The 16,308-nt window shown below is 49.2% G+C and overlaps 1 protein-coding gene across 2 annotated transcripts in view; it reads right to left on the minus strand.

The window, feature by feature from the left end:
• Positions 1–16,308, minus strand: part of Rasgrf1 (Ras protein specific guanine nucleotide releasing factor 1) — a 110,000-nt gene that overhangs the window by 33,803 nt on the left and 59,889 nt on the right. For both annotated transcript variants that reach the window (XM_075965023.1, XM_075965021.1), the window contains 5 exons: positions 15,808–15,968; positions 12,328–12,391; positions 11,259–11,395; positions 8,935–9,017; positions 1,632–1,880 (listed from right to left, as the gene is read on the minus strand). In XM_075965023.1, the coding sequence (XP_075821138.1) occupies positions 1,632–1,880; positions 8,935–9,017; positions 11,259–11,395; positions 12,328–12,391; positions 15,808–15,968 (694 nt within the window). The remainder of the gene's footprint in view (positions 1–1,631; positions 1,881–8,934; positions 9,018–11,258; positions 11,396–12,327; positions 12,392–15,807; positions 15,969–16,308) is intronic.

Raw genomic sequence — 16,308 nt, forward strand, 5'->3', positions numbered from 1 at the left:
CTTATGTACATGATCCCTGATGCTAGGGGTAGGTCCCTGCTGTGGGAACTCCTTCAGCCAATGGCCTTTAAGATTACAGCCTACTTGGGCGTGATCTGTTATAATATAAATGCAGCCATAAAGCTCGCCCCCGCCCCCCCCTCCAATTTGGTTCCTGCTCCCCGCTCATGCAGAGGACTGTGATCTGTGAGTCTATCCCTGAATAAAGAACCCTCTGTTATACTCAATTCTGATCTAGTGTGGGATTACTTTATAACATTCTTCTTCAGGTCCCTGCACAGGGTTGTGATTAAAGGGCTTGGGGACAAATGTCTATATCCACAGGGTTTGAATAGGCTGGATGATTGGTGGTGGTGGGGTACTTCTATCTGAGGTTGCTACCTTTGCCTCCTTCCTGAGGTACTAAGCCTCCTGACGGCGGCCTTTGTAGAGTCTTTATCCATCCACACGAGGTTTCTCTTACCTGCAAGTTCTGCCCTTGTCCACACAGTGGTCCTAAGGGATGCTTTGTGGCTGAGGAAGCAGAGGCTTAGGGAAAGGCAGTGACTCATCTAACGCCTCTGGCTCTAAACCCAATGTCTAAGCCATGGCACCTGGGAGATTTTGTGTATCCACTGGGTTTCAAGAGGTTGGAAGTGCACTTAGGAATCCCAAGGCCAGGCCTGCATTGAAGACCATCTCAGCCAGACTTGTGGAAAGTCTCTTGGCCTTGCTGGGCCCCTACCTTATGCACTGGAGAGCTGAGCTTCAGTGAAGAAGGCACAGAAAGATGGCCTCAAAGTCAAGGTGACTAAAGGATCCTGTCCACTGAGGCTTGTACCTTGAACATACTGTAAAGGACTCCCCTTCTCTTCAAAGAATGATGGGTATACATAGAGCAGGTGTACCTTCCTGCCTATCTCTCTTCCTTCCATCCTTCCATCTTTCTGTAAAGGCCAGGCCTCTAGGGTCTCTGGACTTTGGGGAAGGGAGGGAGAGCAGAGTGATCCCTCCCTAGAGAATGGAGTCCTTCCAAACAGACCTCTAACAGGTTGTATGGCTGAGGATGACCTGGTGCTTCTGCTTTTCCAACCCATAGCTTCAGAGCCTTGGGGTTATAGGCTTGTAACACCATGTCCAGTTTCCTTTGGAAAAAACAAACTTGGAAGGTACTCTCTCTGTGTTCTGGGAATGCTGTGTGCCACCACACCTTGCTTTGGGGACAGCCTCTTCTCATGGGATCTCTTTGGCCTGGAAGATCTGTGGTTTGGGGAGGGGGTGCACTTACTATGGAATGGTGCTGATGGGATTTCTTTAAAAATATTAAGTATTTGTGTGTGTGTGTGTGTGTGTGTGAGAGAGAGAGAGAGAGAGAGAGAGAGAGAGAGAGAGAGAGAGAGAGAGAGAGAGAGAGAGAGAGAGAGAGAGAGAGCGTGTGCCTACGCGCGTGTGTATGTCTGGGGATGTTCAGGTCATAGAGTGAACGTGGAAGTCAGAGGACATCTTGCAGGAGTGAGTTCCCTCCTTCCGTCATGCTGTTTCCAGTGGAGCTTAGGTTGTCAGGCTTGGCAGCAGGTACCTTTACCCACTAAGTCATCTTGCCAGAACCCAGGCATTCTTGTAGATGCTGATGGCACGGGACATGCATGCACCTGGCGGGGATGGCACTGATGGGTTTCTTGTAGATGGTGATTAGCTTGTCTAGGACCACCACAGCAGTGGTGAAGACACGGTAGGAATGCAGGAAGGTGTTGAGGAAGTCGATACTCAGGAAGCGAAGGTCTGTCAGCCGCTCCAGCAGCCGCTCCACACTGGCGTACCGGATCTGCAGCACTTTGCAGGAATTCATGGTTTTGCTGAAGCGGATGTCAACATCATCACAATATAAGGAGGCATCGGACCTGTGGAGGGAGGGAGCAGGAAGAGGTGACATGTGCACAGATGTCAACATCAGCATGATATAAGGAAGCATTGGTCCTGAAGACCAAGGGAGCAGGAAAAGATGGTGTATGTCTAAGGTTGTTTGGGCCCATGGCATCTCTTCACCAGATGAGGGCTGGGGCTACCCCAGGGCACCCCGCACCTCCCAGTTAGAAACAGTTGTACTAAATGGTCACGGGAGACTTCAGAAGGATAACACTAAGAAACAGCTGAAACTCTTTCACCCAGGTTTCTAAAACCCTTCACTATACAGCACCAATCCCCAAAAGCATAACAAGCTTTTAAAAACGTGTTTCCCAATTCCCAGCACACAAGAATTCTATTCACATAGAATATGCATATTTATGTTTACAGTGGTGTTGTTCATAATAGAGCAGATTGGAGACAACCCCAGGATGTCTACCAGCAGATGAATGGACAAATAAAATACAGTGTGATGTTACTCAGCCACGAAAAGAAATGAAATACCAACACACACACTACAACACGGATAAGCCCTGAAGACATTCCGTTAAATGAAACAGGCCACTTATGCTATCATTCCATTTATAGAAAGGCACAGTACAGACAAATCAGTAACAGGAAGCAGTCTGGTGAATGTCAGTTGCTGGGTGGGTGCATTGGTTCCCACTGTCCACACGTCTACCATCTCTTTCCTTGCTGAGTGGTGACGATAGTGTCTTAGAAGTAGGAGCTGGAACCAGCTTTACAACATAGTGAGTACTCTTAAATCTACTGACTTGTACATTTTAAAGTAGAGAAATTTATGCTGTATGAATTATCTCAATTAAAAAAAATAAAAAATCGGGCCAGGTGAGGTGGTACACACTTTAACATCAGCACTTGGGAAGCAGTGAGGCAGATCTCTCTGAATTCAAGGGCAGTGGTCTACATAGTAAGTTTTAGACCAGTCAGGGCTACACAGTGAAAGAAAAAAGGTAATACGGGGTGTGGGAAAAGATAAAAGGGAAATTCCAGTGTTCTGAGTGAAGAGAAACCAGGAGATCAGCTGTTGTTTGGGCTGCCTGGAGGTATCTCTGGAGTTTGGAGACTAGTTTTTCTCTAGGTTTTCCACAGAAACCTGGTCTGCTCAATGAGAAGCTGGATGACATCACTGTGTCAATTCAGGACCCATGAAGGGTACACATTTCAGAGAAGGACCGTGAGGGACAAGCCTGTCCTCCAGCAGAAGGGGATGGCAGCTCTTTCTATCCTTGTCTTGAAGTCCAGTATACTACTGTTGTGATCTCTGCTCTTCAGACTAAGGGCAAAGAGGTATCCCAGATGTAACACCCCGGGGACACTCAATCGAAGAACTCTGAAACCTTTCTAGAACGATCCCTTTCCACCAGACTCTCTCTGTAGTCATAGGTAACTCCTCAGGGACAGTTGCAAATGGAGAACCAAGCAAGGACTTAAGCCCCTCGAGATAACGGATAGCAGAATGTGATGTCCCCCATATGTTTTTCCTCTTCCCTTCCCCATGTCTTCCTTTACCTTCCTAGTTTGGGACAGTGTTTCCTTGTGTAGAGTTTAAAAATCCTTCTGTCTCAAGTGCTGGGGCGATGTTGTGTGCCATGCTTGGTTCCCCCCAACCCTGCCCCCTCCTTTTTTTTTTTTTTTTACTAAATGTGAAAATTCTGCCTTTTGGCTGCACACTAACCAGTAGTCATTTTAAAACCTCTTGGCCTAGAAAGTCTTCAGTGCAGCTGACCTATTGAGACCTCTCTCCTCCTAGCTCCCACAGCTACTACTGACGAAGCTGGCCTTGTGAAGCCTCTCATCACGAACTTCTAACTTACAGGCCAGTATGAGCAGGCAGTTCAGGAGTGTGTGTTTCTTCCATCTTCCTAGCTTTTGTAGCATAGGCCATTCTACCTTGACCTCACCTTGGTTACTCCTTGAGCATTAGTATCAGCCACACTTTCAACCCGCTGGTGGAAAAAGAAGTCTTCAGCGCCTGTCTGGTAGCTGAGTTGGACTCACTGATGCCTTTGCTTCTGGCCAAGGTGATCACAGTATCGGTGGGAATCTGTCCCAGGCAAGACCTACCCACGGCCTTTTCTAGGACATTCCAAACTCCTCTCTGGGCTGCCAGGATGTGAGGATAAGAGTCATCACCCAGGCCACAGGGGACTAGAGGACTGAGGAAGGAGCTGTGCATGGAAACTGTATGAACCCAGCATCAATGGTGTCTTCTGGACGTGGTGGGAATCAACAGCCCCAAAGGCCACTGTACCCTGCGGTGTTATCTGGATGCTGAATCACATCAGACTCAATTTAAGGGCAACGGGGTGGGGGAATATTGAAGCTTAAGCAATGACTCTAAAGCTATGTTTTGTTATTCATAATCATGTTTCTTTTTTGACAACTGAAAAATCTGAGAGTGAGATGCAGTCTTCACTTGATTTTCCTTCCTTATTTTTATTGGCCTGCGTTCCCTATACACTGGAGGCCGTGTGCCTGCGTTCCCTATACACTGGGGGCCATATGCCTGCGTTCGCTATATACTGGAGGCCGTATGCCCGCGTTCCCTATACACTGGAGACCGTATGCCTGCGTTCCCTATACACTGGGGGCCGTATGCCTGCGTTCGCTATATACTGGAGGCCGTATGCCTGTGTTCCCTATACACTGGAGCCGTATGCCTGCGTTCCCTATACACTGGGGGCCATATGCCTGCGTTCCCTATACACTGGAGGCCGGGTGCCTGTGTTCCCTATACACTGGGGGCCGTATGCCTGCGTTCCCTATACACTGGGGTCCATATGCCTGCGTTCCCTATACACTGGGGTCCATATGCCTGTGTTCCCTATAAACCGGAGGCCGGGTGCCTGTGTTCCCTATACACTGGGGGCCGTATGCCTGTGTTCCCTATACACTGGGGTCCATATGCCTGTGTTCCCTATACACTGGGGGCCGTATGCCTGTGTTCCCTATACACCGGAGGCTGTATCTTTGTAGTTGTTTTCACTTGCAACTAGTAGCTGTCTTAGACCTCTTGTGTTTCTGGTGGGCTGTTACTAGAGGAGTGTATAAATGAACAAATAAATATAAGCTCCTATCGAAAGGGTAAGCTTGAAAATCTTGTCATAATGAAGTCCCAGAGCAAAAAGTACCTACAGAAAGAGGAGTTCAACGTTTCCTGACCGCTGAGAGGAGAACAGGCTTATACCAGTAATGGTTACTGTGACAGCAGTGACTTAAGGGAAGAGAAATATTCAGGCCACCACAGGCAAGGGACTGGGTGGTGGCCTGAGTCATGGCACTGCTAGCTTACATCTGGATGAATCCAGAAGTGGGGCCTGGTTATAACTCTCAAGCTCTTTTGCCCTCTAGGGATTCACTTCCTCCAACTGGGTTCAGCCCTTTAAAGGTTCTGCAGTTTCTCAGAATAGTGTTACCAGTGGGGCACTAAGTATTGAAACACATGAAATAATGGGGGATACCATATTCAAATCATAATGGCATCCTTGGGGGCAGTGTGAAGGACATAGCTTGATGCCAGCTCGGCTCTTATTTCCTAGACAACACCCATTCTTCACTTCTTAGTCTCTTCATCTGTGAGCTGGAAAAGGCCTTCCACAAAGCTTTCTCGAGCGTGGACTGGATGAACCAATTAAGAGGCCTAGCATGGTACACGGAACACAGGAAGCTGTAAGTAAGCCCTGGCTCTCAATTCACTGGCTCTGCAGAGGGTGTTTCCCACTCCAGGATACAGACAGAGCTCCGAGGAACTGAGCAAATGGACTCATTTTCTCGTGTGTACCATTTCCAAGGCAAGTTTTTTGGGGGGAGAGCTGGTGATTTGCTGGGCAGTATAGTACTTGCCAAGCGTGTGTGAGGCTCCAGATTCAGCTCCCAAATACTTCATCTAGAAGTATGGGAGATTTGAAATATCAATAAAGAGCCTTTCCCCTAGAGTCTCCAATGAGCAGGGGTGAATCTAGAAGGTGGAGAGATGGAATAGCAGTTTCGGGTAGCGTGTAGACAAATGGCAGTCCTCAATACTGGCTATCCACTGCTCTTCTGTCTCGCTTCTCCCTGGCTGCATCGGCCCTCCCTCCCTGCTGCATGGACCAGAGGGGAAGCTGGACAAATGGGTTCAACCCATAGTATGTAGAATAAACCACAAGGCTTCCAGAGACAACAACACAAAAGAGACCATCTCAGAGAAACAGAGGGAAAGTCTTCTAACTCAGCTTTGCTGTAGGACATGGATCATTTTAGACACTTGCTGGCAGCAAGTCCCCAGCTTAGCCCATTGCCTTTTTCCAGCGGATACCATTGTTACCCAAGTGCTCTATCAGAGTGCCACCAAGGGGCTGGGGCTGATACCCTTGGGGTACAACCGTACCACCTACAGAACAAAACCCAATGGCTTGCCAGATGCAACGTTGCTAACTGAGTCCCGCATCCCTCACCAGCCCCATCTTTCACCACATGGTGTAGACTGCCATGTTAGTTAATAAACTAACTGTGCTATATAAAGCTCAGAGAAATGAGAAGTGAAATTAAGTAGAGGAATATCTCCTGAACGTAGCAGATACGCATATAAACTACAGCATTTGTAGAATGAAAGCAGGAAAAGGATCAACAGACCGCAAGGGCGTCAAATTCATGGTACGCTTAAGATACATGAGGCGCAAGCGATGGTCAATATTCATGAAGTCTTAAGGTGGTCACCTACATGCAGATGACATCACAGCTGTTGGTTAGGTTAACTGACATGCTCGGCTGTGGTCGGTTGTGTGTGCTGTTTTACATCTCGGAGAGGGCAAGTGTATACCACAAACCCAAGCACCTTCTGGAGGTTAGGCCTCCTCATCTAACTTTCACTCTGGTCTATGTAGCAGGGAAGGTTGACACGCCATGGGGGAGGGGCAGGGCAGAAGAGCACTCTGTAGCTCAGCTGATGTGGGGCTGCCCTAACCTCCTGCTCCTTTTCTGCACTCCTATCCATGCTTCTTAATATGTATTTCAAATGGACCCCCCAAACCCTAGGGTGAAACATCTTAATCTGATCCCTGGCCTGTCTGCTCCAAAGCCTATGGGATAATTGGTCGAATCAGGTGCCTGGAGAACAAAGCTCACTCAGGTTATTGCCTGCATGCCAGTCTAAGTCCCACAACCCCAATGGGCTTAGTCATCATTTCGCAAGCCTTCGTGCAAACACTCACATCGTTCCTTCTTCCCAGAATGCCTTTCGATTGAACAAACCATGACTGGCCTTCAGTGTCAGCTCTGGGTTCCTTTTTCAGGGAAGCCTTTTTCAACTGTGCCAAGTGAATCAGGCCCATATCCATCCTCTGCACCCTTCCGGTACCACACAAACTGTCGGCTGGCACCCTCCTGACTCCCCATAGTGGCATTTCACTGGGTCTCCTTGGTTCACTGGACGCTCTTCCTACTGGTCCCACTGCTCTCCCCTCTGGTCACTCAGCAATGCAGAGGTGAGGGGAATGATCGCCCACAAGTTTCAAAGAGGTTTAAGGGACCTGGTGCACCCGAAGCTGTCTCTGCTTACCCCGTGGTGTAGGAGAAACTCGTGGTAATAAAACTGATGGTATAAAGGATTTACTCTAATACTTCAAAGATAAGTGTTACACTAACCAGACTTGCTAGAGATAATTCAAGTTTAGCATTGCTGGGAAAACCCTTTGGTCAATGTTTGTTCACCAGCATTGATCTGCAATTAGGCTTCATTCCCATCTCAAAGAAGATATACCCCCCCCCCAACTTACAGCCAGGCATTAGGCTCGTTCTCCCATCAAAGACCATACCTCTAAGGGGCAACTCAGGTGGGCAACACAGGTGACAACTGTCATTATGACCCGGCACACCTTAAAACATAATCTTGCCAGGTTAGCAAGATGACCCCAGTTAGCAAGTACTCAAAAAGAACACTACTGAAGCACTTGAGAAAATATCTTTGCTGTGTAGATCTCCCACCTGCCCAAGCGGCCAGACTTGTAGTCTCCTGTCTCTGTTTAAATTGTCAAAGTGTAACCTCCAATTGGGACCTAAAAGAGACTTGAGGATAACTGTGCATTTGGAATGAATAAACTAAAGGCATACATAGGCTACTAAAAATCTGTTGGAGGCTCGTTCCCTTTTGGGCATTAGCCAGAACCACATGCTACGATTAAAGGGTTTTCTTTCATTAATCTCTCAATGTGCAGAGTGACTTCTCACTGTGAAGACATGTAACATCAGCATACAGTAGGCTCATCATGTGCTTGCCTTTATCTTGGTGTCAAGTGTGAAGGGGGGGGGTCTGGCATCTTTCAGATACTAAGTCCTGCGGTATGCACTGTCCCAAGGCACTCACTGGGAATAGCAGAGATTCATATCATATAGCAGCCATAGTCATCTAGACAGAGGCCAGTGGGCAGTGGGGTCCTGGGAGGTATCTAGTGATGTTATCAGGTTTGGGATTCACAGTTGAGATGGCAGCCAGATAGCCAAGGTGCTGCAGGGTTGGGGGAGGAGGGAGAGGGAGGAGTCCTGTCAGGTGGGAGTCACTGGAGGAAAGATGTTTTGCTCAGATTATGGAAGCTGGGTTACACGGTGGCAGTGATGGAAAACTGTGTCCAGCAGGACACTAGCCCCTTGTCCTGAGAGACTGCTCAAATAGACGCACTGGCCTGGCAGCTGCAGCCTGCCATTAGGTTTTTGTGTAGTTTTGAAATGTTTATGTATTTATTTTGTAATTAGAAGAAAAATTCTTAAGAAACGATAAGTGAAATTTTCATTCCTAATATTATATTTTAAATAGCTCAATGTAAAAAAAATAACCAACATATAAATAAAAATTTAAATTAAAAAAAAAAGGCAAAGTGTGCAAAGCCAACCAACCAGGGCAAAAGCTACATGAAAAAACATAAAACAGACATTCCAGCTGTCCATCATGAAACCCTCCATTGAGCCCCAGGGCTGACCTGCTCAGGCCTTAGCTAGCTGTCTCTGACTGGTGCTTAGCTTCTGGAGTGCAGGTAGGTTAAGGGCACTTACTTGATCATCTGCGGCACCGTGACCTTGGAGTTTTCTTCAAATGCATTCATCATGAGTCCATTGCACCGGATATTATCCACACACTGGAAACAGAGGGGATCTGGGGCTCAGAACTCCATCTCTGTACCGGATCCCGGACCCACCTGGAACTCTCCCAGCCTGCACACAGGGTTGTCAGGCTTCAAGGACACTGTCCAGGCAAGGGCAAGACTAACACAGCATCATTTGAATTCTGGAAGTCAAGTGACCTTGGGGGCCTGATTTGACTTTCTTGAGTCTGTTTCCCTATCTTCCTAGATGGGTTTAACGACCTCTGCTTTACTTGGGTGTTTGCCAGGAAGATGCATCAGCTCTGGCCACTGCGCTGTATCCTTTGGGGCCAGTGTCAAGGATGAGGTTGCCCCACCATGCTCTGAGCTCTCTGGGAGGCTGCCTAGCAAGCCTCTGTAGCAGTGTGGATATACATGTGTGCTCTGTGTAAATAATCCCCTGCCCCCCGTACCAGTGCTGTGGTGCTGGAGGTGGTTTCTACATTTCTAGTCTATACATGGAGAGTGCACTTAGGAGACAGGAGGATCGCATGTTTGAGACCAGCCTGGGCTACGTAGCGAGACTCAAACAAAAACAAAAACAAAACCCAACCAAATATAGAAAATTAATCTCAGAGGAGGGGCTGCCTCTTTTCAGCTTCCGGCTTTCTATCCTGGGCTTAACATTTCTGCTGTGGAGGGGTCCCCCCTGGACCAAGGTTTTGGGGAGCTCCAAGCGTATCACAGAGTAGATGGCTCTGAGGTTGTGTGTGAATGGAGGCCAGTGCTAAGGCTACTGCGAAGTGGAAGGCAGAAGACAGGGACAGTGGGCGACAGGTCTCCTAGGCTCTGTCTGTCAAAGCCAGGCCCCCAACGGAGGACACACACAGGGGGAGGTCTCTGCCATTTGTGTTTTCCACCTGATTTCTCCACCATGCAGAGACTCTCATCCTGCCCGCAACTCCAGCCGAGGACCTCAGGAAGCTGTCAGGATGGATTTTGAAGGGGAGGGGCTGGGTGACCCCTACTCAGGGACATCAGCAATGTTGCTAAGGGCAAAGATCTCTGTGGATCCCTTTAGGAGAACAGCCAGCACTTTTGATTACTATGGCTCCCTGTGGACAGGAAAGGGCTGGGTTTGAACTCTCCATTTTCTCCAGGGGATGCTGGCTTTTTTTTTTTTTGGAGGGGGGTGAAACTCTCAAGAGTAGATTTATACACTATGTGCAATCCCATACTGCCTTGGTTCTCAGTGGATCCGAGAGGGGGCAGATTGCCTAGCCACCCGACGTCCCCTCGACCTGCAACTTTATGGACTGCCTGAACATTCAGTTCAATTCAGAGTTCCACAAGATGAAAGTAAATCCTTGGTATTTTACTATCATTCTTTATCTGGAATGTTCTTTCAGCTCTTTTTTATTTTTTTTCTTCAGTGCTTCAGGTCAAACCGTGCTTTGAAGCAGGGCACAGAGGTAAGAAGGCAGGGAACTGGTGAGGGGGGCCCTCTAGGCACACTGGGTACCTTGCCCTCTCCTCCCGAGGCACAGGGAGGAAAGCCAGCCATAGCTGTCCCTTTCTGCTGCCAGTGGCTCTCCTAATACATCTGCACAGCCCTGAAGAGAGGATGGCCACAGGCAGACACCCTGGGACCTGGCTCCCGTCTTTATGGGACTGCTCTTTGCCTTCTGAAGCACAAGCCAGGAGCAGCTGACAGCCCTGTTACTCAACTCAACTTCCCACCTCCTGTACTTCCAGTGCCCAAAGTCACGGGCTGCTGACTTTCCAGGAGAAGCCAAGGCTTCCTGCTTAATGGTGAAATGGGGGTAGGACAAGGGGAACGGCTACTGCTTGCAACAGGCAAAGGACAAAACTCCATCTTTCTCTGGCAGGTGATGCTGGCTTGGACTTCAGGAGCCTGCCCTGGTTCTCTGGAATAGGTTCCCAAGTGTCTCTGGGCTGTGAAGCTCTCTCCTCAAGCTCTTCTGTATCTAACATTTTTGGATGGTACCACCAGGACATTTTGTGTGTGTGCACTGGCGATGCACCTGGAGATGAGACTGACGTGCAGACACCTTTGCCATTCACAGGTCTGGGGAGCAGGAAGTAGAATCCGGCATGCTTAAGGGATTAAAACCACATGCAAATGGCATGTATTGGCTTACTCAATCTGGGCCGGGGCCATGGACCTGGTCTTCTCTAATAGAACAATCCCGCTAATGCCCCGTCCATCTAGGTCCCCGACAAAGTCAAGCATGAAGCAACAATGTGCTCTGAGAAACAGGCTGTGCTGCTCACCTGGCTGATGTCACTGGTCCATGCTGCCTTCTCCTGCCTGGATGAGGCCACCAGGATGACTGTGAAGGGTGGGGAATCCTTTGGCTCCACCCCGATCTTAAAATCCAAGTGGTCTATGTCCGGAGCAGTTCCTTTGGCTTTTCCAGCGACAAAATATAAAGTTAACAGAGTGAGTGTGGGGGCTTGTGAGCTGGGTAAGGTTCTCTGGTCCCTGACTTAGACACAAGTAGATGGATGCCAAGCCACTGGCTGCTTCTTTTAGAGTCATAGTGTTTTATGATTTTTTTTTGGTAGGTGAAAGTCACCATTTCGAACAGGGGAGAACAGAGAATCTGGCATACCCAAGTCATTTACAGGCACACAGATTCTTGATTCAGAGCCCAAGTTATGGAGTAGTACATCCTCTGCCCTCACTGTACCAGTGGGTTCTGAGCCAGGACTCAGTTAAGACTCCTAGCAGGGAGGCAGCTAGGCCATGGTTAGATGGGGCTGCACAACCCAGCCCTTTGGCTAACACCTGGGACAAGCAACATTGACATCTAAACTTTTATAGACTGGGCTGAACATTCAGTTTGGTTTACAGCTCCCCACTGGGAAAGTAAGTCCTAGGTATTTTATTACTGATATTTAACTCTCGTTTTCTTTTCTCTTTTTGGTGCTGGGGATCAAACGCAGGGCACCACACATGCAAGGCCCTGAAACTCTGGAGAGTTTACTGGAAAGAATAAGTTCACACGGTCAAGATCTCCTCTCTGGGGACACACAATTGTGAGCTGTCTGCCCTGGTCTGAGTTGTTCTCTGTCTTTTTGCATCTGAGTCAGGGTCTATCATCTGCTCTTCCTGCCAACCTTGATGAATGTGTGTGTGCGTGTGCATGTGTGCATGTGTGTATGTGTGCATGTGTGTGCATGTGTGTACATGTGTGTGAGTGTGTGTATATGCGTGTGCATGTGTGTGCGTGTGTGTATGTGTGCATGCGTGTGCATGCATGTGTTATGTGTGCATGTGTGTGTGTGTGTGTGTGTGTGTGTGTATGCATGCACAGAAATAAGCAGCTTGTACACTGACCTTCCTCCTCTGCGTTTTCTGGTTCCTCCATTAAGGTGCAGTCGATGAGCGATATGACTCCATTCTGAAAAAGAGCAGCAGGAGTCCATGTGCTAGAGTAGGGGTCCCAGAACATCAGGGTGGGAAGGGCATTGCTGCCAAGCATCCACGCATCCACGTCCATGTGTGTATGTAGCATATGCCGAATGGGCATTTTGCCTTTTAAGTAAAGGATGCTGGCTTCCTTTACAGATCCACAGAAGTGGCCGACATGAGATTTTATCAGGGAGACCACCCCTGGTAAAGGCTGGGGTCAAACTGTGGGCAGACGAGCCAGAATCTGTCCTGTCTGGCTTCCTATCATCACATCAGCATCTCTGAGTTACGCCATACTCCGAAAGCTATAAAACCTTGAAGTCCTCTGTTCTTGGGCAACCCCTCCTGCTAGCAATGGTGAAACAGGCCAACTTTATGGATCCATTATATGGATTGCTAACCCCATTATATAGATTCTAAAATGAAGTCAGAGAAGTTAAGTGGTTGCTCAAGTCACATGTCAGCTCTTAGTGGGGTCCAGAGAAAGCCTCAGGGCTCTCGTCCCAGGCCCAGGTCAACAACTCACTTCCCGTTATCAGAAATAAAGACAGGGCACCTCTCCCTTTGACACCCTTGAGAAGGGAACCTGTGGCTGAGTGGAAGCACCCCCCCCCCCAGGCGTGGCTGGGCTGTGATCAGAGCAGAATGAAAAGGATCAGATGGCAGTGGAGGTGTGCAGCACTGGGGACCACAGCCTCCGGCTTGCTCTCTGGCTCTCTCCTGGACCACCTGTCTCAAGGGAAGTGGCTGCCATGTTGTGGGGAGAGAAGAGCCGAGGCCTCTAGCCCACAGTCCTGTGAATGGACCACCTCGGTTGGGTAAGCTCCTAGAGCACTATGGCCTGACAAACATTGCTATTGCAAACTCGAGCCCTGAGCCAAGACCACTTTGAAGTTGCTCCTGACCTCCTGACCCACAGCAACGGGCAGGCACTAAGTGTTTGTCCTACAATAACTGATGCTAATATAGACGGGGCCACATGACTGATCTTTATATAAAAATACTGGGCAGGCTGCCCACTTTTTTGTTATGAAACTCAGAATTTATTTTTAACCACCTGCCTGGATTATGGTCTCGTGTTATATTGGCTGCCACTTGTGAGGAGAGTATCGGAGGGGATTCCCAGGCCCTGGGGTCTGCTTCTTGCTTCCTTCTTTAGTGGCTTTGAGAAGTTCCTAGGACTTTTGAACAGTAGCCTTGCCCTGTGATTTCACTGGGCTTACCAATCCTAAGAGCTTCCCCACCCCAGCCCAGCTCTGACATTCCCTTATTTATTTGCAGTGCTGAGGTTGGAACCCACGGCCTTCTGCACTCTAGGTCGGAGCTCTACCACCAAGCAACACCCCAGCTGGCACTCCCTTACTGGCTTGTTTTACTTCCTTTATCTGTGAGCTGGGAAAGTGATAGTGTCTGCCTCAGAGGTATTCTAGGAATTGAATACTTGGGGCAGGGACAGGCCACGGGAATCATTATTCGAGGCCTTGCTGTCAGTAATATGACAAGCTCATTACCATAGGATTTACAATGACTGTTTAAGTTACTGAGAATGTATTGTACCAGGCACTGGGACTCCCTCAGCATTCCTGGGAGGTGTTTTCATATCCGTTATGCAGATAAGGAAACTGAGGCTCAGTGAGGTCACATGACTTGTCTGAGATCTGCCTGGTACCCACACAGCAGTGCTCTGATCCTGTGTCCTTTTCTAGCAGCTATTCCTAAAATACATTTTATTTTAATTTGTGTGTATGTGTGTTTGCGTAACATGTATGCAGGTGTCCAAGAAGGCCAGAGGAGGAAGTCAGATCTTTTGGAGCTGGGGTTACAGGCAGTTCTGAGCTAGCTGATGTGAGCACTGAGAACCAAACTTGAGTTATCTGGAAGAGCGGCAGGGGTTCTTCACTGCCGAGTCCTCTCTCCAGCTCCCAGGCTAACCCTTTAAAACTCAAAAATAAATAAAAGAAAAAGAACCAACCTAAAATCATGAACTTCCAGCCTTAGATCAAGAAACCACTGTAGCGTCTCCAGTGCAACCTGCCCGTGCTCACCCCACAGCTGAGAGACAGGAGACCTGACCCTCCTGACCTGGACAGAGACATCTGGAGGGGAACTTGGCACTAACAATTACCGAAAGCTTCCCTTGACACCCAGTTTGGTTGGAACTGGAGTGTTTAATATTTGTATATTAATTTCTCCATGTGCAGCCAACCCGCTAATTTGTTGACAAGTTAACATGAGCAGGGGATTCCCCTGAAGCCAGTGCTTGATCTAATAGCTCAACGGGAGGCTACGGACCAGGCCTCCAGGTCCCCAAAGGAAGGTTTCCCTGATGCTCCCACTTAATTAAGGGCACCTTCTGGCCCTTCCTTTCCAAGCTGCTGTCTGCTCACATTTGAAATCCCATCTGCTCGCACAGGATGGACAGAGTACGTGGAGAGATGGCAGCATAGAGAGACAAGGTCCTTGTAACCAGCATAGCAAATTCACAGGCACTCTCAGCTCTCTGCCAGACCCTGCATGCAGTGTTTCTGTGAGGACATTTATCTTTGTTTGACTGATGAAGTGTACACAGGCCAAGGACATTTGCAGGGTCACATGTGTGACAGAGTTGAGGCCTGTTGGGGTTCAGAGCAATGGGACCAGCAGTGTTGGGGAGCAGGAGTTTTGGTTTGAGCCCCAGGCATCACAGCAGATCTGCACTTGAACCGGTCTCAAGGACATGAAGGAGGCTCGCCACAGAAGAGGGGAGCTGGCTGTGCAGTTGAGTACACAGCAGGAGCAAAGCCCTGGGGTCAGAGATGCTTCTCCCCTCTATCTACTGGGATGAGTTCAGGCCATTGAGCTTGTCCTACAAGAGGGCACATGAGGGGACAACAGTTCAGCAGCCTCCCAGGGCCACCTGACCCGAGGAAGGCTTCCTGGGATAGAGGAGTGGGTGTCTGAGAATCTTTGCCTGGAGATGACAGAGAAGGATGTCATGTGTTGCTCTAATTCTAGGTTGCAGGGGAACCTCCACTCTCCCCCACACCCCTATCCATATACCTCACACAGAGCCCCCTGACACACTCATACACACTTGCACAATCATATGCTCACACTTGGGTCTTGAAGGGCTCGTTGGAACTCTTGACCAGTAGCCGGAGTCTCTGGGGTCTGATGCCACCTTCCCAGTTCCCACGATTTCTCCAGTAGAAGATACCAGGGGATGTTCTGCTCATTCCCACCCTTGGCTTAGCCACGGCGTGTGTGCGTGTGTGTGCGCGCGCGTGTACAGGCGTGTGCTCACATACTCACAAAATCCCACCTAATCGCTTCAGTGGCCTCTTGTACCCTCATCCCCAGTTCTGCAGTGAGGGCGCAGCCAGTGTGCCGGAGCCCCAGGCCTGGAGCTCCTCTCCATGGCCTTACCTTGGTCAGGTGCAGTTTCCCTCCGGAGCCTCTGGTGCAGATGATGAGGTGCTTGGAGAACAGGAAGCACTGCCGCTCACCCTCTTTCTTCAGGGACAGCGATCCCAGGCGCCCCCTGGTGATCTTGCCCTTTTCTGACATGGGCACCTGGATGAGGGAACCTGTGGGAGCAGGGGTGGTGGTGAGGACGCTCTGAGCATACCCTCAGATGACATCAATGACGCCAACCCCCTGGCCCAGCCGTGGAGATTGAGGTGCAGCCATGGGACAAAGTAGTTGAAATGCCCTGGTCACTCCTCCCAGCCCAGCCTCAGAGTCAGTGGGTGGGGATAAGGAGAGCCCTATAGAGGACCCTACAACCTCCCAACCAGGGAACAGGGTGTGGCAAGCAGAGGAGCTCTAAACGAAAGGGAGAGCCGAGCTGAAGTCTGCAGATGGCACTGAACAACTAAGCTGAACAAATGGGGAGCTGAAGGTGGGTTCTCGTGTATTAACATGATA

This window comes from Microtus pennsylvanicus, chromosome 3 (genome assembly GCF_037038515.1).
Source record: "Microtus pennsylvanicus isolate mMicPen1 chromosome 3, mMicPen1.hap1, whole genome shotgun sequence".
In the NCBI taxonomy this organism is placed as follows: domain Eukaryota; kingdom Metazoa; phylum Chordata; class Mammalia; order Rodentia; family Cricetidae; genus Microtus; species Microtus pennsylvanicus.